The sequence below is a fragment of the Egretta garzetta genome, unplaced genomic scaffold (assembly GCF_000687185.1).
Source record: "Egretta garzetta isolate BGI_Z169 unplaced genomic scaffold, ASM68718v1 scaffold275, whole genome shotgun sequence".
Taxonomy (NCBI): domain Eukaryota; kingdom Metazoa; phylum Chordata; class Aves; order Pelecaniformes; family Ardeidae; genus Egretta; species Egretta garzetta.
In genome coordinates this window covers 370,591-395,736 of record NW_009259867.1, presented here as the reverse complement: position 1 = coordinate 395,736, position 25,146 = coordinate 370,591, and the positions used below count along the sequence as shown (strand labels likewise).

At 49.9% G+C, this 25,146-nt stretch overlaps 1 protein-coding gene across 1 annotated transcript in view; it reads left to right on the top strand.

Moving 5' to 3' along the window:
• Nucleotides 1-520: 520 nt before the first annotated feature.
• PTH1R (parathyroid hormone 1 receptor) overlaps nucleotides 521-25,146 on the top strand; it is a 126,605-nt gene continuing 101,979 nt past the window's right edge. Inside the window, exon 1 of the mRNA XM_009640095.2 lies at nucleotides 521-595. Coding sequence (XP_009638390.1) covers nucleotides 521-595 — 75 coding nt within the window. The remainder of the gene's footprint in view (nucleotides 596-25,146) is intronic.

The following is a 25,146-nucleotide window of genomic DNA, read 5'->3' as shown; positions in this document are numbered from 1 at the left end:
TTGTTTTGTTGTTTTTTCCTCTCCCCCCCCCCCTTCCCCAAACCCCTCTGAAACCTAAAAGATAAAATTACTGGATCTAAAAATAAAGCAGTGGTTAAAAGCTTCCCCCACCCTCTCCGATCTCCCACCCCTTCCACCCCTCTCTCGCCTTCTCCCTCCCTCCCTCCCTCTCGCTCCCTCTTTCTGTGTGTTTGCGTTTGACAAAGAAATTATTTGAACTTCCCACTGCCTCATAAAAAGGAAACAGAAGAGCAGTTTTGACATATGGATGTGATTTTTTCTGCTCTGAGACAGATGCACACGGAAAACAAACAGCACCGGGGGCTGCGGCTCTGAAGGGAGCGAAGTTGCTCCGCTTCGCATGGGCTCCTCGGTTGCGTTTAGGGAGCTGCCCAGATCTCCAGCCATGGGGGGCGGGAGGGAAGGAGGAGGAGAAATCATCTGCAACTGGAGCACTGGAAGACCTCTCGTCCTCCTACTTCCCTGAGCAAGCTTGGATGCTGGAAGAAGCCTCTTGGATATGGGATCATATCTGGTTTATCACAGTCTGGGTTTGATCCTCTGCTGCTCCGTATTGAGTTCAGTCTACGCTCTGGTGAGTCCCGCAAATCTTTTCCCTTCGCGTTCTTGAACGATCCGCGCGGCTGTTGCCTTGATGAGTAATTTACTGTACCAAGGATTTAGAAAGCAGAGCGCTGGGATATTACTATTTTTTTTATTTTTTTTTTCAGCCCAGTGGTTTTATTCCGCTGGCAGATAGTGTCTGCAGTTGGTCTCAAGAGTTGCTGCACCAGATGGAATTAAAATGTCTGTACTTCCCCAAGAGTTTGAATCACTTTTAAACCCCTCTGGACAGGAACGCGTGCAGTTTGACAGGGATCTGGGGGAAGTGTTTGGGGGATAATTTAAAAGATACCTATGGATAAAGGGCAATTTTTCCTCCTCTTTTTCTTTTTTTTTTTTTTTTTTATCCCCCCCCCTCCACAAGATGACAAGTTTCATTTTAATTTAACCTTCTTAGTCTGCAAATCTGCGTAATCCCAGCGAAACGGTGCCTTCCTCTTTGGGATTAAATTTGGAGAGGACCTTAGAGTGCAGGGCTTGCAGACAGCTTACGCTCAGAGGCATGAAAGTAGTATTAACCCTTTGCTTCCTGGCACTATTTTCACCTGTTCCTGCACACCCCGAGGCAGAATATCTTTACAGAGGTAGCAAAAAGGGCTGAAGTCTGTCAAAACTGCCTTGACGGTGGTGACGGGGAATGGGCTCAGATCTACAGATCCCCCCTCTACAGCCCCAAGTGGTCTTCGAAATGTCATACAGAATCGGCCACCAGATTTTAACTGACGGGCACGCTGCTTTGCCATGTGCTTTCCTTGCTTTCTCCATCCCTGGAATCACCACCACTGCTGGCCATTTCTCTGTGCCTTCTGGTGTAGGAAGGGGCACAGCTCCCACCTAAAGCGGTGCCTGCTTTCCACGAGGGATGGAGATGTGTTTGAAAGGGAGTGGGCTCACCCTGACCCTGGCTCCAGCCAGGTCCTCCCTGACCCTCCAGGAGCCATCACCATGGGCCCTGTCCCCTGGGTTTGGTAGGGACTGCTCGGGACCTTGTACAGGGCTGGTAGGGGGATATTTCCCTCACACACCCAGTATCGTGCTAGAGGGAAACATCTCATCAGTAAATGAGAAGAAGCAGCCCCTCGGAAAATGACCCTGTTGCAGTCCATCCCTGTCTTGCTCTCTTAGCACAAATAAACCTTTCAAAACCCAAAGAAAACTGGCGAAATTGGGAGGACCACTTGTATTATTGAGGTTTTAGCAACAGTTGAGGTTTCTGCCCTGTTCTGGAGTTGGATTAGCATCTCCGTGACCACATCTGACTTTGGGGCCATATCCTGGCAGGGATGGTCCTGTAGCACCTGCTACCCCCCACCTCCACAGCCCTGCTGCCGCTGAAGCCAGCACCAAAATTCCTGCTAGCTTTAGTGTCTCTGTTGGTACTGGTGAAAATCAGATTAATGACACAGCCAGACTGGAGCTCGGCAAACTTCAGGACCCAGAAAAGACAGGCGAGGCTGCAGAGTGTCCCCAGTCCCATTCCTGTTTTATTCCCCTCTCCCAGTACATCCCAGTGCAGAGGACCAGTCAGCCAGCTGTCTCATGCTCCCGGTGGGTATTTTATTTTTACACCCCCATCACAACAGACACTTTCAGACCACAAGCCATTTGCTCAGCAGCACTGGTAGGCACTGGGGGCTCATGGCTGGAGCTGGTGCCCCATGCACCGGCTCGGAGCAAGCTGGACCTGGGCATAAATCAGGAATAGCCCTGCCAGAATCACAGAGGGGCGAGAAAGCGGGCAAATTTGCTGGGAAGGGCCAGGTGAGGAATGCACAAGAGTATTTGCTCTCTTTGCAGTTCCAAAAGCCTGATCCCCTCCTGTACTGATTTAGGGTCCTGACGCTAGAAACCCCATTCGGTTTAATTAGGCCCAGGCTGAAGTTCATGTTTCCAATACTTGCCTCGCTTTTCAAGGCTGCTATTGACAGCTGAAGGAATTGTCAGAAGGTTTGAAAGGTTGACCTGACAATTCAGGGTCTGCAGAGATGTTGTGTGTCCCTTCTGGCAGCCACTTAGGCAGAATAAGAAGGCCAGCCCCATGTCATCGACTGTACAACAACTTACGAGGCAGCGAACAACTTGCAGGGTGCCTGGAGCCTGATTTTTTTTTTTTTTTGCTGTTGTTTCTTTCCCAAACTACCTTGATTTTCAAATGAACTTTGAAAACACAGAATGGTATTGGCTGCATGTTTCAGCACGGTGATGTCTCGTTAGCTACGCTATAAGGAGGGTCGGGTATATACTTGATATTTGGCTAGCGGGTCTGAGTGGGTTGTATGTGCTGCCGTCAGTAGAAGTCACCAAGTGCTTCTCTGCTAGAAGCAACAAGCAAAAATCAATGAGAGTAGCTGCAGAAGGATGGGGATGCAAGGACTTAATTTACAGACAAGCTCCATGGCAGCTTTGGGCTAAGCTAAAAGTGGTACCCGATCTTTCACTCCCCCAGCAAAGCAAAGCAAAGCAAAGCTCTGTTTTGGGGTTGAGTCAGGAGGATTCCCGCAGACCGAGGCAGCCGAGCGTTCAGAGTTTCAGGGCACAATTCATCTGTCTGAGGCTGGAAGACTTGAGTTTTGAGAGCCATGGCCCTAATTGCTGGGCTCTTTGCAGCTCAGTTGCTTTGCATCTGAGAGTTGGTGATGCTGAGACGGGGCAGAGCACGATGCATCCTACATCTGAAGCTATCACTCCCGTTATTCCTTTTGTCAGCGGGAAAAGATGATAATAAAGACACTTTTTGCAGCAAGAGTGCTGAAGTAGGGATGGGAAATGGTTTCTTTGATCATCTGTGCCACTGGTACATCATGGGGCAGGACGCTGGCAGCTGGATCACATCTCAGCAGCATGCGGGCTGCGTGTCGCTGCATTAACTGTAAACCACAGTGGGAAATTCAGCGCAGGGAAAAATGCTGTGGGAGTGGGTCCTCTCAGAGTTAAAAGTGTCTGTGCAGAAATTGTGGCCCCCACCATGAGCCTGAGGCCACGCAAAATCTGTAGCAGGATCAACATCCCTGCCCTGAGCTTTTGAAGGGCAGCTGAGAGGGACAGACGGTTCTCTTTGATGTGGGGTGAAGGATTGGGTGAAGCTCTGCTCTCCTCCAACTCCCGTGGCAATCCAGAGAAGCCCTCCCCCAGCATTTCCCTGGGAATATCATGATTAACACCTGCCTGAATGGCAAGGGACATTTCGCTTGTTGAGTGAGCGCTTTGCACCTAAAATCTGGCAGGATGAGGGAGTAAATTTGGGTTAATTTTGCTATTTGGTCCAAGGACCAGGGAAGCAAGATTGGCCTGAGCCAGATAACCCTGCAAACATGGGCTTGAAAAGACCGATGTGAGCAAAAGGAGCTTTAAAAGTAGGGTCTGACATCAGCAGAGCACGGGAGACGTTAAGCTGTAGGCACTGTGATTTTATCTGAAAGGCGCTGCCAGCGCTCCTTACAGGAAAAACCTCCTCACGTCCCACATCCCAGCAGAAAGCCCCATGGTTTGCTCTGCTGACCCCTTTGCTTCTCCCTCTTCTTTCTCTTGTCAGTCCCAGCCTGGCACCCCCCAACCCGGTTGTCACTGGAGGAGATATTCTGCTTCATCACAATAATAAGCTACCAGCCTTCTGCAGGGCTTTGGATCAGAATAGCTCCGTTTTGGGAAATGGGTATCATCAGCCCCAGCTGGCTGCGGTTGGCTGAGCTCGACAGGACCCAGGGAAGCAGGTCCACGAGGGCTATGAAATGGGTAGCAAAAGGGACCTCCACCTTGCTGTGGGGGTCTTGCCTTTTAGCAGCGCTCGGTGCTTTGCAGAAGGTGCTGCACGTTAGGGGATGCATTTTAAGAAGCAGAACACTCTCAACCCCTGTTTGCTGCAGCGCTGGTCCCCCAGCCCTGGCCCCACTCAGGCTGCCTGGGCAATGCTGAAGTTTCTGATTTTGCAAAGAAGCTGTAGCAATCCTCCAGAAATTCAAGGGGTGTTAGGAGGGGATTTGGAGCCCTTTCTTGCAGACATAACCCAAAATAGGGACAAGCTCAGCCAGGTCACCTGCAGAAGGGTCCCAGCTCCCATTCCCAAGGGACCTGCATCTACACCAGGATTAGTGTTAATCTCCAGTAGGAGGGTCCGGTATAAATCAGAAAAACTGCCTTGTTCACACCAAAACAATTCTCGGGTCACCATCCAGCCGAGATCCTGGGGCTCAGGCAGGAAAGCAGCTGGAATAAGGAGGTGCTGGTCGATGGTTTGCTCTTTGACTTGTCTCTTTCTGTTCCTCTCCTCAGACCCACATCTTCATGGATCTGGAAAGGAGAAGGATTTGAAGGTGAATAATTTCTAGCTGGAAGGGAAAGATAATCATATTCTGCCTCAGAATACGGCCCGTGATAAAAAGAGTAATAATAATAAAATAATCCTATATAGAGATCCTGCAAATCCCGACTAGCTGTCTAACTTCATTAAATAAAGACAGGCTCCGAGTGCAGGGAAACAATGTCTGAAATGTTCTTTCCTCCGCACACGCTTGGGAGTGTGCCCATCCCTGCCCCGCGTATTTATGAAAGATACGATTTTTGTTATTGTACTTTGGGATTAGCAGATATCCCTGGACTATAAAAAACTCAACCGCAAAATATAAAGCAAACAAGCCTCTGCGTCAGGGTAATGCATGGGCTGTGATTTCATCCCATGCAAGCCAAAAAAAGTTCAGCTGCCCGGTGGCAAGTCTGACCTGAGCGGGCTGGGTTTGGTGTGAGCTCCTTTGCATCGGGAAGAGGAAAAGCAACGGGGCAACTGTGCGCACAGGGGGGCCAAGGCTGGAGGAAATGAAATCCGAGGTGCATCTTTCAGGTCCAGGCAGTTGTTGTTTGGTTTCTGGCCTCCTAGAAATAGCCCCGGAGCGGTGCTTTGAGATCAGTGGGATTATTCCGGCTGGGGCGGCGTGTCTGCAGCCCTTGCGAGGGGTTACCCCCAGCCCAGCCATCTCAAGCGGAGACAGCTGCTCTGCCCCTGCCACCGCCGCCCGGCGCTCCCATGTCCCTTTGAAAAACGATGCTGAAGAGCCTGAGAGTCGTCCCACAGCTGTGTGTCTGGAATCGTCTCTTTTCCTGGGCTGGGGGTACTGATAAGGGACTCTCCTAGGGTGTAAAGATGCTGGCTGGAGGGTTTCCCTCTGCCTGGGAAACTCACCGCTCAGCCCCTTCCTCGAATTCCATTGAAATCAGTCCCTGGTTTGGGGAGTTGCCTGGGGCACAGGCGCCGCACTCAGCACCCTGAAATCCTTAAATCGCAGCTATTACCACGCAGCCTCTGAGCAAGCGGTGTGGGGTGAGGTGGTGAAGCATCTCCCCTGGCACGGGGATACAGGGCTGGGGAAATCCTGCTCCCTGGAGTTGGTAGCAGGGCTATGGCTCCAGCTAAACCCTGCAGTCGTTGCATTTTCTTCGTGCCTAAAGAAAGGAAGAGGGAATAGCAGAGCCAGACTACGGCTGCCTCTGACTTAAACCCTTCCCAGGAACTTGCCATCATTGCTGCCGAACGGCTCGATCCTCATCCCGCACCCCTGGGAGCGGGCGATGAAGTCCAGCGTGTATTTAGGTACTCGCTAGACTGTGCAGCTCTCCCATCCCTACACCTCTTGCTGGGCTCATCTCAGCCTTTTGAGCTCCGATTCCTCCAAACCTCCTCGCCCTCTGACACTGCCCAGATCAAAGGGAGAAGCCAGCAGGGATCCCCCTCCCTTTCAGATGGGCTGTTTCTCTGCAAAAGGAGAAATGTTGAGGGGTTTCTCTCTTTGCTCAGCTCCTGCTGTAAGTGTAGTTTTAGCATCTCTCGATTAGCCACCATTACAACAAAAAACCCCCAAAGAAAATATGTTCCTTAGGGCAAGCCCTGACCGAAAGGAAGAACTCAACAGGATCAGCCCGCGTTAGAGATTAGATCATATCAAAGATATTTTGCCCCAACACGGATAATGTGCTTTCTCTCTCTGCATCCACTTGGCTGTTGCAATGTAATTTGGCTATCTTAACCGAACCGTAACACCTCAAACTTCAGCTGGCCTTGCAAGAGCTGGTGTACTAAAGATGAGCTTTGTGTTGCACCTTTCATGACGCAGCAATAAAAAAATTATACTTGGGGCTGAAACTCAGCCAGCAGAATAACTGCTGGGTCAGACTGAGCTTTGCTGTCTTGTGTCGTGGGAAGAAAACACCCAAACTCGTGCTCAGTGTACCTGGCTTGGCATTAACCTCTTCATTTCCACTGAGGACAGGCTGACCCTTGCCAGCGATGAGAGGGGCTCTGTGTTGTAGGGTTTTCCTTTCCCTTCAGAGGCTTAGATTGGATTGAGTTCCAGAAACCTGGTTTTCAAGAACGGAAAATTTTGGGCTGTTGACTCCCTCTTATCAGGTCATACTTTGATCCTCCTGTAACACAAATTCCTCTGACAGCATTCAGGTGATGGTTCAGTTGTTAAAATCTTCTGCAAGGTTGGCCTATCTTTCTGGCCATGTGTTTTTCCCTTCTGCAAAGCAGAAAGTGGAACTCTCTGCCCCTTTTCCCTCTCCCCCCTCCAGCACCCCTGGTTCAAGGCATTTCGGCATCACAGGGATTGCGCTCCTGTCTCCCCCCTGACTATGTGCACCCCTCCATGAGCTGATTCAGCTCACTGAGCTGGCACCAAACTAACCCAAGATGTAAAAAAGAAAATAAATGTAGGAGAAGGTTTGTTGCTGGGACAGTGAATGGCACCTGCACAGCAAAGGCCAGATGAGTCCCTGAGACACGTGAGGGAGAGACTGGGTCACAGGATTGGGGACCAGAAGGGATGAGCAGCCAGTGATGTGTGCAGGCTCACCCTGACACCATGGTTGCACAGCCGTGTTACTCTGGTGTAAAGACCCCCAAATCCTCATTTTGACAGACGCACATCCCATCCCAGGCCTGCTGCGAACCTTGTTGCACCTCCTGCTCCTTGGCATTAAATAGACGTAGGGCAACATGAGCCATGGGGCCAGCAGCCGGGCTCATTGTAGGCTCTGTGCTACCTCTGAACCTCCCCTCCACCAGCTTCACCATCTGACCATTAGCACGCTTCTTGGTAGAGTTTTTGTCTTGAGCAGATGAGTCCTGCAGATAGTGCCAAGTGATGGTTCAGGATAACACAGGTCAGGGGTATTAGATGTGGCCACACTCTTTTTTTAGGGAAAAAATGAGTTTAGGCTTGTCAACATGAGGTGTGCTGTGCCGCTTGGTGTCAGGACCAGAGGACAGAACCCAGCCCTTGTATTTAGCAATATAGACATAAACAGGGACTTCCAGGACTCAGAAGTGGCCCAGACAAGCTGAGATACCACACAGTTGTACCTACTTATCTGCTGTCCAGTCCGTTGCTTGCAGGGACGGTGAAATGGTCAGGCCAAACCATTCCCCCTACGTCAAAGCCAAGGAAAGCACTGAGCCAGGCAGGACTGGGCAGCACAGCCATCCTGCCCTAGCCTACCTCTCTGACCCTGTCAAAGTGCAGAACAAATGAGCCTTCAAAGTCCAAAGGTGTTTGGTGTCTTTGAATCTTTCCACTGTAATGACCTCGAGTATTAGTTGTCTGTTAGATAAGGGCAGCTCCTCAAAAGGAGACTTGGCCTCTCAAAAAAGACCTCCTTGTAGATCAGTGTCTGGGGCAAGGGCTGGAGACAGGAGTTGCTGTCTCAGCACCCAAGGCAGGCTGGTTATCTCATTTTTCACATGGCTGCCCTGTTGCTAATCAGGGTTTCTCGATGTTATCTTTACTTCAGTCTCCCTTCCCCTCTCTCCAAGCATTTCAGTGTATTTTTCTGCTTGGTCTTGCCACACTGAGAGCAAGAAGCAGCCTCTACTGCATCTGTAAAGGCAGGTTTGAAAGTCACTGGGTGTCCTTAGAAAACCTTCTCTGCCCTTCACTGCACTTTGGCTTGGGACCTAAATGGGGGGTTCTTCTGTATGTTTAACAGAGAAGTGGTATGCAAAACCCCACTCATGCTTGCCACGGCTTAAGGGATGAGGCACTTCGTAAGGAACAGTAGATGGCAGGGAACAACCGTCTCTTGGACACATAGCAGAGGACAAATGATCAGCTGAGACTCAGTGGCACTTTGGGGGACTCTGCCACTGTTTAGGACCACTAGCAAATTATTTAATCACCATCTCATTGCCTTGATTTATTCACCTGGTTTATACTCCTTGGGCACTTGAGGGACTGCAGCATCCCAGGAAAACCCTGAGCCCATCCCGTGCACTAAGCACAGGAACAGTTCTGGTAGCAGACACGCAGTGGGACATGTCTTAGCTCAGGAGGAAAAGGAGGGTTTCAGAAGCTGGAGGCACCCTAGCCCTACTCTGCCCAGGAAGGCTGGGACTGCTGCAGCCGGGAGCATCATTTGAACCTGATTTTATTCACACTTCCCTGCACCGTGCTCTTCCCCTGCTCCCTCTCCCCATCGTGATCACAGCTTGCTCTGTCATTTCTGTCGCTGTCTTTGGCCTTTCTTTCACAAGGCTAGGGAGAAAGAAATCAGCATTTTTGACCAACCTGGAAGGCATGTGAAGCTGCATTCAGACCACTCCCTGTAGGCATGCTGAAGCCCACCAAAAGGTGGGGCTGATTGACTCATACACCTAGACCATGTTACTACAGCTTCCCTTGCCTGCAAGACCTGAAAATGGTCTCTAACCCACTTTATTTAGTGACACAGTGAGGCCCAGGGCTCCTGAGATGGCTCAGCTGCAGGAAACCGTAGGCTGACCTGCAGAGTAATTAATTAATTGATCTTGTGAATTAAAACGCTTTAGGCGATGCCTGATCTCCTCCAGGAGCAAATAGCCAGTAGCACATAGCCAGTAGCCTCTCTTGTTTTGCAAAGATACAAATTAAATTCCAAGGTTCAGTGAAACCACTGGGCTGACTTCCATGAACTTCACATGCTATTTCCATCTGTCCCACTTCTATTGCCTAAGCCCCCGCCTCACCTCAATGTTACCTTGACTTTTTTCTCGACTCCTACATCCCAAACCACTTCTCCTTTCAGACACTGAGCAATCACAGCTAAAGTAGCTTTGAGACACCAGCTATGGCAAGTGCTTGCAAGGAAATGACCTGTTTCTCCTGGCCGCACTCGAAGAGTAAGATGAGTAAAGCAATGCTACATAGCATATCTATTTCATGGTCAGCAATTTCACTCCGTCCAGTAAAAATACAGCAAAAAAATTAAAATAAAAGTGGGAGGGAGCTGATAACAGGTGGGACTGCTAAGAGAGGACCAACATATAGAGCTTTAAAAGGTAGAATTGGTGGCTTATCAAAAGCCATCAGCTTACAAAGCCTTTTAACCTCTCACGGTTTGATATCCTGAATTTTCTCTGAGCTTCTTTTTTCTTCCAGTGCCCTCAAGGTTACACTCACTGAATTGCTTGCTCTAAAATGGCCTCTTCAGTAAGGAGAGGAGACCAGGACTTGAGATTTAGCTCGCCCATTGGCTTTCTATGTGCTTACAGGCATTTTCTTGCTCTGTATGTGCAACAAAGGCACAGAGGACTTGTGGGAGTGAAGGTGGACTCTGTGCATTTGGAAACATAGAATCATAGAACGTTTTGGGTGGGAAGGGACCCCTAGGGGTCATCTAGTCCAACCCCCCTGCAGGGAGCAGGGACACCTTGAACCACATCAGGTTGCTCACAGCCCCGTCCAACCTGGCCTGGAATGGTCCCAGGGATGGGGCCTCCACCCCCTCTCTGGGCAACCCCTGCCAGGGTTTCACCACCCTCATTGTAAAGAATTTCTTCCTTAGATCCAGTCTAAACCTACCCTGGTTTAGTTTAAAACCATCCCCCCTTGTCCTGTCCCAGCTGGCCCTACTAAAAAGATTTTCCCCCTCTTTCCTATAGGCCCCCTTTAGGTACTGAAAGGCCGCAATCAGGTCTCCCCGCAGCCTTCTCTTCTCCAGGCTGAACAAGCCCAACATGGTTTATTCTTATTGTTCTTCCCAGAAAAGTATAAAAGAGAGAGAGATGGCTCTACAGGTACTGAGGTGGAAATATTTTCCCAGTGTAAATAGCCATGGTTACTAAAACACACCCCAGGAGGTGGTCAGAGGGTCCGCTGCACTGTATCTAATGCAGGCACGGCCTGTTTCTACTTGTGCTGAATTACCAGGACTGTTTACCTGAGCTAGCCACTGGATGGGGACAAAGCAGGATGGGGCTGATTTCCCTCGCTCAGCTTTAGATGTCAGCAATGGGTGCTGGCGCATCTCAGAGCTGCCCCATATCCTCAAGGGACCCGCTCAGCTGCAGGGCATCCCACCACAGATCAGCTTGTGTCTGCACCCCGCAGAACCTGGGTGGGCCTCCAGGTCTTAATTCCTCTGCTGACAAAGACACAGCTTTGGTACAGAGCTGATATATACGCGTGTACGTACAAGTGAGCCTGCGGGTGTAACGGTATGGCTCTGACTCATGCCGTAGCATCGTTAAGCAGTCTCAGAGCATCCCACCATATGATCCCACTGCAGAATAGGAGCTTCATTTCCAATTCATTTCCCACCATGACTGGTGTTTCTCCATCAGCCTTTCACCACCACAATGAGGCATGTTTGTTGGTTTTGTTTTTTTTTTTTTTGTTTCATTCCTGGGATCAGATTTTCTCTGTGATTTGCCTTAACCTCATCATAGAAACCACAAAGCTCAAGGGGACGGAACCTTCTGCTGGCGTAAATCAGTGGTGCTCCTGGGGAGTGAAGAAGGGCCAAGAGAGTCTCATCTGATGTCAATCAGAGTCACTGCAGGGAAATAAGGAGAGAGATGGAAGGTAAATTGGAGAAGCCCAACTGGTACATGCTGGTTTTGGTCTCCTGGCCCTGGTTTGCATCTGGACAGGAAGGGAGAAGATTCTGCAAATTGAGAGATCTGGGTTGGATGACAAGCCCGCAGTTTCCAGATGCTTCTCCAAACCATGTTCGGCCATGCTTCAGTAGCTTCTTTTGTGGCTGGCTGCCTTGTGCAATGAATGCCTTCTTGAAAGCATTTAAACAAGAGCAATTTGGGGGACGTATCTGAAAGGGGGGAGTGCCACTCTTGTTTCTGGCTGTGGTGGCGGTGGGGAAGGACAATAAGCATGCTGGCAGGCCGGGTTTTTCAAACCACAGGACAGGGCTGGATTCAGCTGTGGATTTGGGTCCATTCTCAAAGGATGCCAAATTGTGATGTCTGTATCTATGACATCTGAGCAAATTTAGCATCAGTATGTAAAGCAGACTGTGCAATAGGTGATTGCTTTTTCTTCTCTCCTACCCAAATTTTTATACTGATTTCGCCCTTGCATCCCTTGGTGTCATTGACAATGTCAGTGCGATCAACAAATTGAGCTTTAAGTGCCTTTTGCACACAGTTTGTAGGACTGGAAGTGGGAAATCATGCCATTCAAAGACACAGCTACTGTGTAATCCTAATTTACTCTGTCATCAGCAAAAGATGACTCAGGTTTGCCGAGGAGCAGGGGGAGGGAAGCGAGCTTCACCTGGTGAAAACAGAACAGAGTCAGCCCTTGTTTTGCACCCAGGTAAAGATCCAGCCCTGGTTCTGTGCCAAGGAGCCTGAACACAAAGAGGATCTCCGTAGAGGTCAATGCGGTCGAAGCTTGGCTGACCTGACTCAGCGCTTCCTGGGGCGATAAAGCCTCTGAGTTACCCAGATAAGCAGAACAATGGCCAAGCCAAAGGGTGAACTGACTGCCGTCCTGCCAACGGAGCTGGGTGGAGGAGAGGCCTGTGGTGGAGTAGGAGCAGACAGCCCAGCCCTTGCAGCCTGCCTAGGTGGATGCCTGCATCCTTCCATTTGCCACTTTTCCTATTTCTGTTGACATGGTGAGGTGAATCACCCATCTCTCCTGTAATTGCAACGCAGCTGAATCTGCTGCATGAGAGCCATCAGCATTGCTGCTGGGGGCATCCATGGCTGAGAGGCCATAGGGTGTGCACAGAGACCTAGTAGACCTGGGCATGCAAATCCTTTTCCATCCCGGTGTCTGCTCTGTTAACAGTGCCAGCCTTCATTATCAGTGCTGTTAGCCCTCCAGAAGAACCAATCGTTATGACAACTCCCAGTATTTGGTGTCTCCTCTTCCAGTCTTGTTGCTGTAAGGATGGGGAAAAGGAGTGTGACAAGAGACTGGAACAGTTCCCACACCTACAAATCGCCCGTTCCTGGCTGGAAAAAGAAGGTGCCCAAAAAGGCAAAGCTGGTATCTCTGGCTTGCTGGGATACAAAGAGGATATTTCTAGTGAAGACAGGTCATGAGATGGCAGGAAATAAGACCATTTGGAGGAAGGTCCAAGGCCTTAGCTTAAAGCCTTGGATTGGTGTTTGAACCCTGGAAGAGGGCAGGGGTATGTGCAAGCATACAGGGAGGGGACAGGTCCCAGCCCAAGGCCTGGCGGTGCTTTGATGGGGCAAGAGGCTCTTTCTGAGTTGGCCAAGGGAGAGGAGGTATCGAGGACCAGGGCTGTTCCTCCAGCCCAGAGAGAAGGATGGACAAGAGAGGACAGAAGAGACATTGGCACTGCCTGAACAAACTCCCAGCTGACAGGGCTTTACCTTCACTAATAAGTAAAAACAGGCGAGCCAGGGCGGAAGTGCTGTCCTACGATCCTCCACGCTGTTTTACTACCAGCACGCTTCCTCGCCTGTCTTTAGCTCTTGCCAACATGCACCACCCCAAATAATGCTTAGACACATTTCAGGTGTACCGTGGGTTGCAGGAGGTGGTTTGGATGAGGCCACACTGCTTTGGGAAAAAGGTATTGTAGGCATATGGGTGTAGGTATGGTCAAAGGGGACAGAGAACAGGACCCAGCTGATTTATTTTCTCACACAGGGTTAGCTGATGCTAGCGGTCTCGTGGGAGGGATCCCACACTGCAGCAGGTCCCACTCCATGGGTCCCTGGCTCAGTCCCTGCTACCATCCCATCCCAGGCATCAACAACCCCAAAACAGGGCTCTGGTGGGACTCCCACCACCAGCCACCACCCAGTACCCCCGAAGTGTGGGGATGCCTTTAATCCCAACAGCAAGATGCATGGATGCCCTATTGCAATGTGCTCCAGGGTTGATTTGGCCTCTTGCAATGAGTCGCAGGCTGTATTTTTCACTCCGGGGACAGTTCCTCCTTCCTCCTCTCCATCTCCCGCCAGGACACGCACAGCCACTACAGCTTTTCTCCCCGCCGTGCCTTCCCTTATGGCTCTGAGGCCATGGCTGCCCTCAGCTCCAGGTGAGCAGCATGTCAAGCCCTCCAGTGTCTCCCCTCCATGCCCAGAAAAAAGGGGGAGACGGGGTGGGGATGCCGGAGCTGACTGGCTGGAGCAGGGAAGAACGTCATGCCCCAGAGCTGCCTGCACCGCACTGAGAGCTTAATGTGCCGTAATCACAGAGCTGGCCTTGTTGTAACGGCACCCCGACCATGCACAGCCCCGGGCTGCTGCTGGCAGCTCCCGCGCTCCCTGCCCGCGGTTGCCGCCGGGTGGTTTTTTTGGAACGGGTCCCCCCACACACACTCCCCCAGCAAAGGGCGAGAGGGTCTGCAGGGAGGAGAGGAGGGAGCGGGGAGTGGGGTGGTGTCCCATCTCGGCCACCGATGGTGCCGACCCTATCGGGTTGTGAATCGGGACATTAAATCAGTGTTATGGGGCTTGGGACGGGGTCAGATACCTGTGGTTTGAGGCGTGCTGGCAGGGCTCAGCGTTGCCGGAGTCATAATACCACACACTGCTCATGAAAGAGTGGAGCTGCGACGTTCCAGGAGGCATGGTGCCGGGAGGGACGGGGGACGGGCTGGGGAGGCGGCTGCTGATGGGGGCGGGAAAGGAAAGGCGAAGGGAAGAGGGAAAAAAAATAGAAAGAAAGAAACCCTCTGCGTGAGTTTCCTGGCTGCTCTGCCTACAGGAGTACGAGAGAAGAGGGCTGCCTGCTTTATAACCCGCCCGCCGAGCCTTTGCCTTGCCTCTTGCATCCTCTGCGCAGGGAGGTTGCTGCACATCCCTTCCCACAAGCGCTGGCAAGAAAGTGAGGGTATGAGAGCATGAAAATTAATGACACCAACCAGGCAGGAGAAGTAGAGGGAGGAGGGTGGGAAGGCAGGGCCCTAAAGGCTGGGCCAGGAGCTTGGGAGAGAAATAAATGGGATTCCTGTTCCTGGGAATGGGGGACCAGAGGAGACAGGGCCCCTTCGTTGTCCCCGTGACTGAGGCTGCTTTGCTTTCCAAGGCAGCATGAAACCAGCTCTCAGCTGCGCCTGGCTTTTAGACAGTGTTAGGTGTTATAAAGTCTAAGGAAAGCTTTCAGGAGTTCAGGTTTGGGTCCACGTGGGAAGTTTGCAGGGCTTTCCATGATGGTTTCTCCCCACACATGACAGGACACCACAGGTGAGCTCAGGGGATGGGAGAAGATCGAGGGGATCTGCTATGGCAAGTCATATGAAGACAGATGGGCACCAGCCAGAGTGCAGCCATAGCTGGGGACCACCCTTGGAGAAGCACGCTGTGGTCTCCAGCCTCAGAGCTCCCATCCAGCCCTCTATCTTTCCAGTCCCTGACAACACAAGCAGGAGAGCTGGCCCAGCCATGCCCAACACAGGGCATCCCAGGGTGGGAAAGGGACCGTAACACCACTCTTCAAATGCACAAGGCTGGGGGAGTGGAGAGCATAAGAAGAGGGGTCTGTGGTTGCAATCAAGACCTGAGTATGCTGTGAAGGATTTGTGGGGACACCTAGGCTATGCGAAGCTGTGTTTTCCCTTCTATCTCTGCTGCCTGGAGGGAGGCAGGAGTCCCCATAGGAAGCATGGGGTTGACCATGACACTGTCAGGCTTGCTTAGAAGTCAGATGAGGTGGATCTCACCTGCTTTTGGAGGCCACGGCCTCTCCACCTCCAAGGGAGGGAGGTAACCCAGTTTTTCTCCATAGGCAGCAGAGATCCATCAAGGAGAGAGAAGCTACAGCAGGCACCTAAAGGGGAGTAGGTAAGACACCATGTCATCACTGCTTTCTGCCCCACTCTCAGGAGAGCCTGCGTGGTGAGCTCATGATGCCATGGATATCTGCAGCAAGGCAAGCTCCATCACTGGGTCGGACAGAGGCAAAGCAGCCCTCCAGAGACTCTGTATCTGTCTAACAGGTCCCATCAGCGCAGACTGACACGAGCTGCTTCTGCCTGGGGCCTTGGCAGCCATCAGCCACCTCTAAAGAGGAGGTGCCAGGCCACCCTACAAAGCAAGGCCCAGGCCAGTTGGTTTAGCTTTGCATCTTTCTCCTCTTTTTTTTTTTCTGTTTTTTACCTGTTTCTGTTTTTGTAGTTTTATTACTGCATCTTGTAACCACAGTGGGCTTTAGGCCATCCTCTCTGTTTTTAAGACAATAATGTTGCATTTGTGGAATCGTGGCTCGCGGCATCAGCAGGATGTTGTCAAAGGCTTCCTGGTTTCCGTGAACACTGTCTGCTCTGAATTTATTTTGGCAGTTGATGCCAACAATTGACCTTGTAAGTCTTTTCCCCTCTGCCATGTAGCAAAAAACCTCTGCAGTACAATGGACACCTCTTTCTCCTCCTAATGAAAGAGGGTTGCAGGTAGCACCCAGCGCTGCAGTGAGGGAGACCCTGTCTTAGCTACTCATTTGAATGATTACAGGTGGGAAATATTCCCAAAATTATGACAGTTGCTTAAAATATCATGAGCTTTTCAAAAAGGGGAAGGTTTTATCTCTCGTCCTTTTCCCTCCCCTTATTCTGGCACTCTGAAGTTAATCATCTCCAGCTTCTTTCTGCTGCCATGGCAAGTTAATGCCTGCTTTTATTTTAAATGTGAGCTTTGTGTCCCCCAACACATGACTCCAGAAGCTGAGGCTCAAAGAAAACCAGACTTAAAAAACACTAGATAAAGGAGTGAGAACTTGCAGTCCTGATGCATGACTGGCTATCCATGTCCTTAAAGGGTATGAGGAAATGAGTAAGAAAATATTATTATCTTCTTCCTGCGTGTCCTTCAGCAAGTCATGCTCTGGAAGGAGTTGACAAAGTAGACATCTAAAGACGTTGGGGGAGTTACTGAAGGTAAAAGCTCTTCTGCTGTTTTTCACATTCATCACCTTGCCAGTCACTGTGTGGTAGAGGAAAGCGTCAGGGCAAGTTAAAAGGCAACCATAACCCCCTGCATTTTTACTCCTTTGGGGATTACTGCTGGTTGCTTTGTTTGTGTATGAATAGGTGTTCTCCTGCAAATGCCTCAAAAGAAAATTGGTTTCATTTGTTCAGTGGTTTGTGGGTGATTTAGTCTTTTGTTGCATTTGTGATGTCCAGGGTTAGGAGACCTCAATGTTTTCATGTTTAGATTTGGGAAATGCACCTCTGGAAAGAGAAAAACCCTGCATTTTGTGCATCAATTAAAAACGTAAAATAAATTTTTAAAAGGCTCCTGAATGTGGCTAAAAGAGGACAGCCACAGTAAGAACCCTGGAGCCAAAAGTGGTCTCTGGGAAACACAGAGACTGTCTTGAACTAAGTGAGCACAGGTATTGCAAGTAGGTGTGTGAGCATCTCACAGGATACTTAGGAAGCTGCTTTCTCCTCCAGGTGTTTCCTTTTGGCTGTGTTGGAGCTGGAAGCTTTTAGAGACAGAAACTGCCTCATGCTCTGGTCCAGGTTCATCCCCCCTTCCCTTGGGCATCCCAGGCAGGAGATTCCTCTTGCCTACTCTGAGACGTCTAGGTGTCTACCCGGGCTTCGTGGTCTGAGCTTGTCCAAGGAGCTCCAGCCAGCATAACAATGAGCCTGGGGAGAGATTCAGTTCACTCTACATAGGCAATGAAGGCTCAATACATTTGCCTCCATGTAGTCATCTAGAGGCACCCAGGGTGTCCGAGATATCTACCAAGGGCAGGTAGACATGGCACAGGACCAGCAGGGAGCGATGGAGCAGGAGCTGGAGGCCAAGTGAACTATTGCAGGGCATCAAGTTGCACTCAACACCTTGTTTCTTGCCACTGAACAGCCTCTGTCAAAGCAAGATTTTGGATTTTCCTCTCTGTGGTCAGTGGTGCAAGACAGAGACCTGGAAAGGGTGCATCACCCCTCACAAGCAGAGTCTGTCTTTCTCTGTTGACTAAGCTGGAGGGACTCACCCTAAGACAGCTCAGGTACATGTGGTGGATTTTGGCCTAAGTGATTATGCTGTAGTAATTTCTGGACCATTCCAATTCCTGGTCAAAACCTGCAGCTGCTGTAGTAATGCAAGCAGTTGTTACCAATAAAAATCCCTCCAAGACTGCAGCAAAGCTGATAATTTTCATCCTTCCTCTCTGTCCTGAATATTGGGCTTCAAGTCTAATGGTGTGTTTTAAATAAAATTTTAAAATCCTTTTGTTGGAAAAAAAGCCAAAAACCAGCCATTTACCAAGTTGTAAATAAACCTACTAATTTCAAAGACGAGAAGGAAAACATCCACTTGAGCAGGGACTGCTGAGGAAACCATCTCAAGTCCCTGTCCCTGCCATGTCTTTGCATTTTTCATGCAATGCTGAAGGCAGCTGGTACAGTTACACCACGGACTCCCATCATCTTCAGGAACACCTGGAACCACAAGCAGTACCTGCTGGTTCAGGCTGCACCTCCTTGGCTTTGTGTCTGCAGTCTCCAGCTTCACTGGCAGTGATGGATGCTCCTGAGGGGTTTCTGAAAGGTGGATAAAAATCCTAGAGTCTATCATTAATAGTCATGCTGGTTTGGTATAAGGTCGACATCTCCACCAAGAAATGGCAAAGGGCTCACAAATGACAGAGAAAAGTTGAAAGCCACTGCTCAGTCAATGGTTTCCACATTTCTCTGGCCAAGGAAACTTAGCTGCCAATATTTTCCTCGGACCACCATGATTTCAATCCTCTGACCTCTAGTTTTTACTAAAGTCTAGTGTTTACTCTGGTTCTACAGAGAAACTGGGGATCACTTGTCAAGACCTTGTCAGCCACTGGCTGTTGTAGACCATGGCATGGGAACACCAGCCTAGATGGAGGCTGAGCGTGCTGCTGGCCTCTGTTAAACCACAGACCAGCAGGTGGGATTAATCTATCTAGCCTTTGAAAAATTATTTCTAGAGGTTTCTTCTACAGTCGGTGTGTCAGTCAGACCTCTCCTCTTATCCCATGTAAGGCGGTTTGTATCGCCTGCTGGTTGTTCCTGCTTTTCTTTGTGATCTATAGAAAGAGCCTTGAACAACATGCTAGGTTAGATGCTTAACCTTTATATGGCTGAGGATGGAGATGGCTCTGCACCAAAATAACCTGTGTGCTATTCCTGGCTCTGCCAGTCACCCTGGGGTGACTTTGAGAAGCCCCTTCCTTTTTTGGTTCTTCCATCCTTCGTCCAACTTGCTTCTTTAGGCTTGGCTTTCAAAGCATCTAGGTACTAGCTGAAATCTGAAGGAGTTATCACCAAAACAACTTTACACCCTAAATTCTGGGCTCTGAGCCATAAGTTCCTCAGAGGAGAGATGTGTTTTGCTGCAAGCCTGCATAAAGATAAGCACAACAGCAACAGACTCTTACCTGTGGCCTCAAAATATGTTTGTCCTACAAATACTGATGTAAATCTCGAGCCTGCACCTCCCACCGGAGTCACTAATAGAGATCTATTGACTTTAGAGTGGTGGCTGGTTTTGCAGTAGGCAAGCAGCCAAAAATAACATCTTCCTGTCCTCCCCCTCCAAAATCTATTGTGTGAATCTAGTGTCTCATTTCAGATGAGGCTTCTTTATTTTCAGTTGCAAAGGATCCTCAGCATGGAGGGGAGGGTATATAGAGAGATGTGCATCTCACGGATGCCCTGGCTATGCCAACTCCTTATCAAAGGTGTTTGACACCAGCAGAACAATAGTGGATGATCCGGGGGTGAAATGAGGATGGGGGCTGGTGTTCTCCAGTGTCTGCTTGCCTCTATAGAGGATGGAGTCTGGCCAGAGAAGCTTTCTGCTTTCTCATTGCCTCTGCTGCAAATCAACCCGGGATGGTGTGTGGGGGTGTGTGTGTGTGTGTGTGTAAAAGACTCACAGTTAATGGATTTGAGAGGTCATTACAACGGGAACTGTGCACGACGGCGCTGTGGTTTCAGCAGCCACTCTGAAATAACTCCCTTCCCTCTCCCCCTGCATCTGAGTGCTCATGGATATTGTTTCAGACTCCTGGTCAGCTGAGCAGGATAAGCTGAGTTTGTGCAGGGTATCAGTTTGTTTCCTCTGAAACTGTCTCCTGTCTCTTCTTATTTCTCATGAAAAACTCTGTGAGCCTTTTGAATGCTCAGGAGGAGTAGCTTCTGGTAACCTTTGGGTAAAAAGGCTTCCAACTGAACTAGTCTAGTCTAGTCTAGTCTAAAATATCCCTCCCTCAGGCTGTTTTTTTCTATGCCAGTGCACATTTCATCCATGGAACTCATTGCCATAAGACTGCACAGTGACCAGAGGTAGAGAAGGATTCAAGTATGGGCATGAAAATGGAGAGAAGTGCCATTAATAACTGGTATTAATAACACTTAGGGGAAGTGATCTATACCGCGATGCTTCAGGACATAAGCCAGTCTGCCCTAAATAAAGGCTGAGAAGAAGTTTCTTCCCATGGAAGACTATTTAATAGCCGTGTGTCACAAAATTTCTTTCACCTTCATCCGACGCCGGTGGTGCTGGCCAGAACGTTAGAATTCAAGATCAAGGGTATCACAACCAAGCATGGTTTTACAGCTCCTTCAGGCAGAGGTCAGAGACCTGCCAACTCCCAGGCAACAAAGCAGAGTGATTAATGTGATGTAGTCATGAGAGTTCAAAGGCTCAGGCAAATTCCAGAACTCTTTAAAGGAGAAAAATGTTATCCCTGCAGGAAAACATCAGAGACGAGTCCACTCCACTGACAAACTGAACTTGTGCGCTAGCATTGGTGTTTCTGCTTTGAATAACACTTGGTGGATTGCTCTTCCATAAGTAACTCTGGTTCGATCACGCCTTCAATCCCTCCAAGTCTTTTGTGACACAGCATCTTGTAGCAATGAATCCCATGGACTGACAATTTGTTCCATGAGGACTGTCCCAAACCTGCCACCTCCCGACTTTAGCTGACTTCCTGACAGCTGCATTGTCACTCCGCAGTTCTTGCAGCCAAGCGCTGCCAATGTTATTAAGAACCATGCTTCCCTCTCCCTGGAAAGACCCAGAGGATTTGTTGGGGCTCCTCAGACCACAAGGATGTGCTTTGCAGGTATCTACTGCGTGTATCTACTAACCAAGGACCTGTCAGCACAGCCTCCATCAAGTTGTTTAGGCCACCTTAGAAGATTTTTGCCTCAAAGGCTATGCATCTGACATATGGAAGGCAATGACTCATTGCCACCTCTTGGCTGACTTTCCACTGGCCCATGAAGCTACAGCAGGAGCCCTCAGGCCAGTGGGTTTCTTGTTCACAGTCTGTAGCTGCCAGCCTATATACAGCATGTCTCTATGTTGGAGAAATCCCCCCAGTACCTGAATGAGACCCCACAGACTGACTTAGAACATGGCAAGGCACGTTCTTAGCATCACATGCTGGCAAATCACAGGTCCTCTGCTTTTTACGCTGCCTGCCTGGATTCAAGGTTGAAACCTTCTAGAGGCTCCATGTCCTGTGTCCAGGATATGGGAGAAATCTTTAACTTTGGCTGCAGACATTAATAATAACAGCATTCTTTGGTTGGCATAAAACTCTTCATAGCAAGTGTGAAGGTCATGTGGGCAGACACACAGCTGCATCCTGAGGTGGCCCAAGGGCGACAGAGAACTCATGATCTGTGAGGTTGAGGAGAGAAGACGTCCAGTCTAGAGAAGATCAAGGAGACACATGATTGCAGCCTTCCAACGCATAAAAGGCTTCTGCACAGAGGAAGGATGAAAAAAAAATGTTCCTCATGTTCCTCAGGGATAGGAGGTGCTGACCTTGGATTACAGCAAAGGAATTAAATGTCAGGAGAAGCTTTCTAAGAGAGGATAGTAGAGCAGGGGAGCAGACTGCCTCGTGAAGAGGCCATCACTGAGAGTTTCTGAAACAGCTCCAGCACCTCATCAAAACAATTACAACAGAGCTTATTCTGCATTTGATTAAGAAAATGGACACGGTCCTTCCCACCAGACCTGCCTTTCTAACAGCTCAGCAGTGACATGATTTTGCCCAAGACCACCCAGCCCACCGCCTCCACCTCCCTGTCCATACCCAAGACCTGTTTAGCTTTACCTTCCTTCTCTAAGGCAACTTCCCAGCAGTGGATAGGTTAAATAAACCCAGCCAGGATCTTTGAAAACCCTGAGACAATCCCCTCCGCACGCAGTTGTCTTGCAGGGAAGGAGAGGAGGAAGCAAACAGCATATCCTAAAAGAATCACTACCATTTTTAATGTGCTCCTGGAAGGGTTTTTTTGCAGCCAGTGGTGGTGACTGGAGGATGAGCTGAGCTGACTTGCTATTTTAATGGCCCCGGCCCAGAAGAGCAGCCCTCTAGGACAGGGAAGCCCATCAGCCCATCAGGCAGAGCTATCTAATGGAGTAAGACATTGTTGTGCGACTCTTTCTAAGTCTTCCTGTCTGAAAGCAGATCTCTGGGCTGTCAACAAAACCTTCCTTTCTCAAGCAGAACAAAAGCAATTTGCCTCCAGCGAGGCTGGGTTTCCTTTGTTATGTAACTGTCAGTGGTCTCCTACTTTAACTGTGTAATTACATTCTCCACAGTTGGCTTCGGTTCAATGGGTTTCCTGTTCACAGCCCGTAGCTCTCAGGCACTTGCACAGCATGCCAGTATCTTGAAGACATCCTTCACTGTCCCGTATATGTGCATCGAGGGTGCAACCCCTGGAGCAGATTCCCAAGTATGCCCAGACCCAAGTGCAAGGCTGGGCTAATACGAGACGGTTATTCACGGGAATGACCAAGCTGACAGCTGCTTTGCATCACCGGAGCCCTGCAAAACAGTTCATGCAGGCCAGCCAAATCACTCCCTGTAATCTTCACTCTGTTTACTGTATTGGTTGTGTTCTACAGCGTGTTTGTATACGCTTCTTGTTCTGACTTTCTGGGTAGGCACATAATGTCACTGCAGAGCGCGGCTGCATGGGAGCCGGGTGCATGAACACAGCGGGGAGCTGGACCAGCCTTTGTTTGCGTTCAGGGCAGGTGATCCATGAGGAAATCTGTATCCTCTTCATCTGGACCTGATTTCCAGGTTGTGCTGATGCGCATTCTCCGTACACACACATGGATCCACAGGCTCGAGCCCCGTGTAAGTGCTGCAAGTTCAGACCCCCAGAACATTAGATATTTTCTAAAAATTCTGGGCCATTATCACCTGTGTCTGAATCTACATGACTGGGCCACTGGACTTGAACTGGTGCCAGTTCTACTCCCTCGGTCCCCAGTGCTTTTTGGAAATATCACCTGTCATGCATCTGGGTAGTCCTATGCGCCATCTGCCTGACTATCTACTGAATAAGTATATAGGCAGTGCAACCCGCGTGTCTTTTCAGCCTAATTAATGCTCCCACCCCCCTTTTCCTCCTTTTTAAGGGTTATTTTTTCTCCTTCCTCCTGTTCTACCCAGGAAATGTTGGGATGCTGCCTTTCATAGAGCTCCCAGGAGGTAGAGCAGATCAATTTTTAATTCAATTCCCTTTCCTTCTGCCAGGGGTTTATCTAATAGTGTAAAGCACCTAAAAGAGGCGGAAGACTGGAGAGAGACAGACTCATTTGCTGATACCCAGAAGGGGCAGAAATAAAGGCAGGCCTGATACTGCATATTTCTGTCTGCCTTGCAGGAAAAGAGCGTGTGATTTTCTTGTTAAAAGTCATCAGGTTGTAAATGAAATCGCCTTTGCAGCAGCGATATTTTTGTGCTACACCCTTTAAAATCCAGACCCACACCAGCTCTGCACATGGCCTCTGGCAGCTGCAGGAAGAAGTGGGGAAAATGCTGTCCTGGTGAGTCTGCAGCCTTCAAAAACCGATGGTCACCCAGCCACCCTTGGGTTTTCTAACTCACGAAGCGCAAAGCAGGTCTGCTGCAAGAGGTGTGGCGTGCTTGTACACAGCATGCACCCCAACAGCCCTTCATCAGCGCTTGGCCCGTGTGGCACAACTGGCATTCAGGAAAGCTCAGGAAAATAAGTGTGCTCAGCAAACACAGAATATTTCAACATCAAGCTCGTGCAGAGTTTCAGCAGCCCCAGGTCTCGAAGTGTCCTGCGATGGGCTCGGTTGGAAAGGCTTAGTTTGTCATGGTTTCTGCTCTGAGATGTATCTTTTCCTCCTCATCCTAGAGCTTGCTCCAAAGACAAGGGCAATGACCCTCCTGTGTCATTGAGAAGGCTGGAGTAAAGGCTAAGAGAGGGCTCTTAGTCTTGTGGTTGTGAGCCAAGGGAAATAAACACAACTGGGTTTAGTGGGAGAGCTGATCTGGCCCCCAGTGGGCCAGAGGTAGAAGAAGAAATTTAGTCAGTGATGATGGGACTCCAAATTGGGGGTTGCAGCTCATGGAAGTTTCCTCCTTCTCACGCACAAGGGGACATGAACAGAGCAAGGCCGAGGCATGTCTAGGGTATCGGCCACCTCTGCAGAGGAGGATGTTGTTGGGAGGCTGAGTCCTTGAAGAGGAAGCCCTGGGCTGAATGCGATCCTCCCAATCTGAAGCTGTGCCTCTGCCTGGTCCTTCCTTCTCCATTTACACCTGCCATGTGGGGAACGTGCAGGCTCCCCTGGAGGCAGCAGCTGAAGAGAGGATAGAGAGATGCTCTGAAGCTCTTACAGCCCTCAAGTGTTGAGAAGGGGGGGACACAGAGCATCAGCTAGATGGACAGCGTCCCTGTGCCCTTCCGCATAGGCTCTTCATCTTTTCCCGTATCAACAGAAAGGAGCTGGGACAAATGTCCTGAGGAAGGGCCAAGGGACCACGTTAGAAGGGGATTCCCTGGCCCCCTTGGCAGTGATCCGCCTCTCCTCACTGTAATGATTAGACACGGAGTCACTGGCCCAGAGATGCCATCTCTTGCTCTCCTGGTGGCATCCCAGGGGCTTAGTCTGGGTATCACTCTGATGGCACATCATTGTCTGGCGACAGGAGTCTGATCTGTGGCAAAGAGTCTCTTCTGTGCATATATCTCTTCTGTGCATCAGTACAGGCTGGGGGAACAAAGGATCGAGAGCAGCCCTGCCCAGAGGGACTTGGGGGTGCTGGTGGATGAAAAGCTGGACATGAGCCGGCCATGGGCGCTGGCAGCCCAGAAGGCCAACCATACTCTGGGCTGCATCAGAAGCATGGCCAGCAGGTCGAGGGAGGTGATTCTGCCCCTCTACTCTGCTCTGGTGAGACTTCACCTAGAGTACTGCATCTAGCTCTGGAGCCCTCAGCACAAGAAGGACATGGAACTGTTGGAGGGCTACAAAAGGGATCCGAGGGCTGGAGC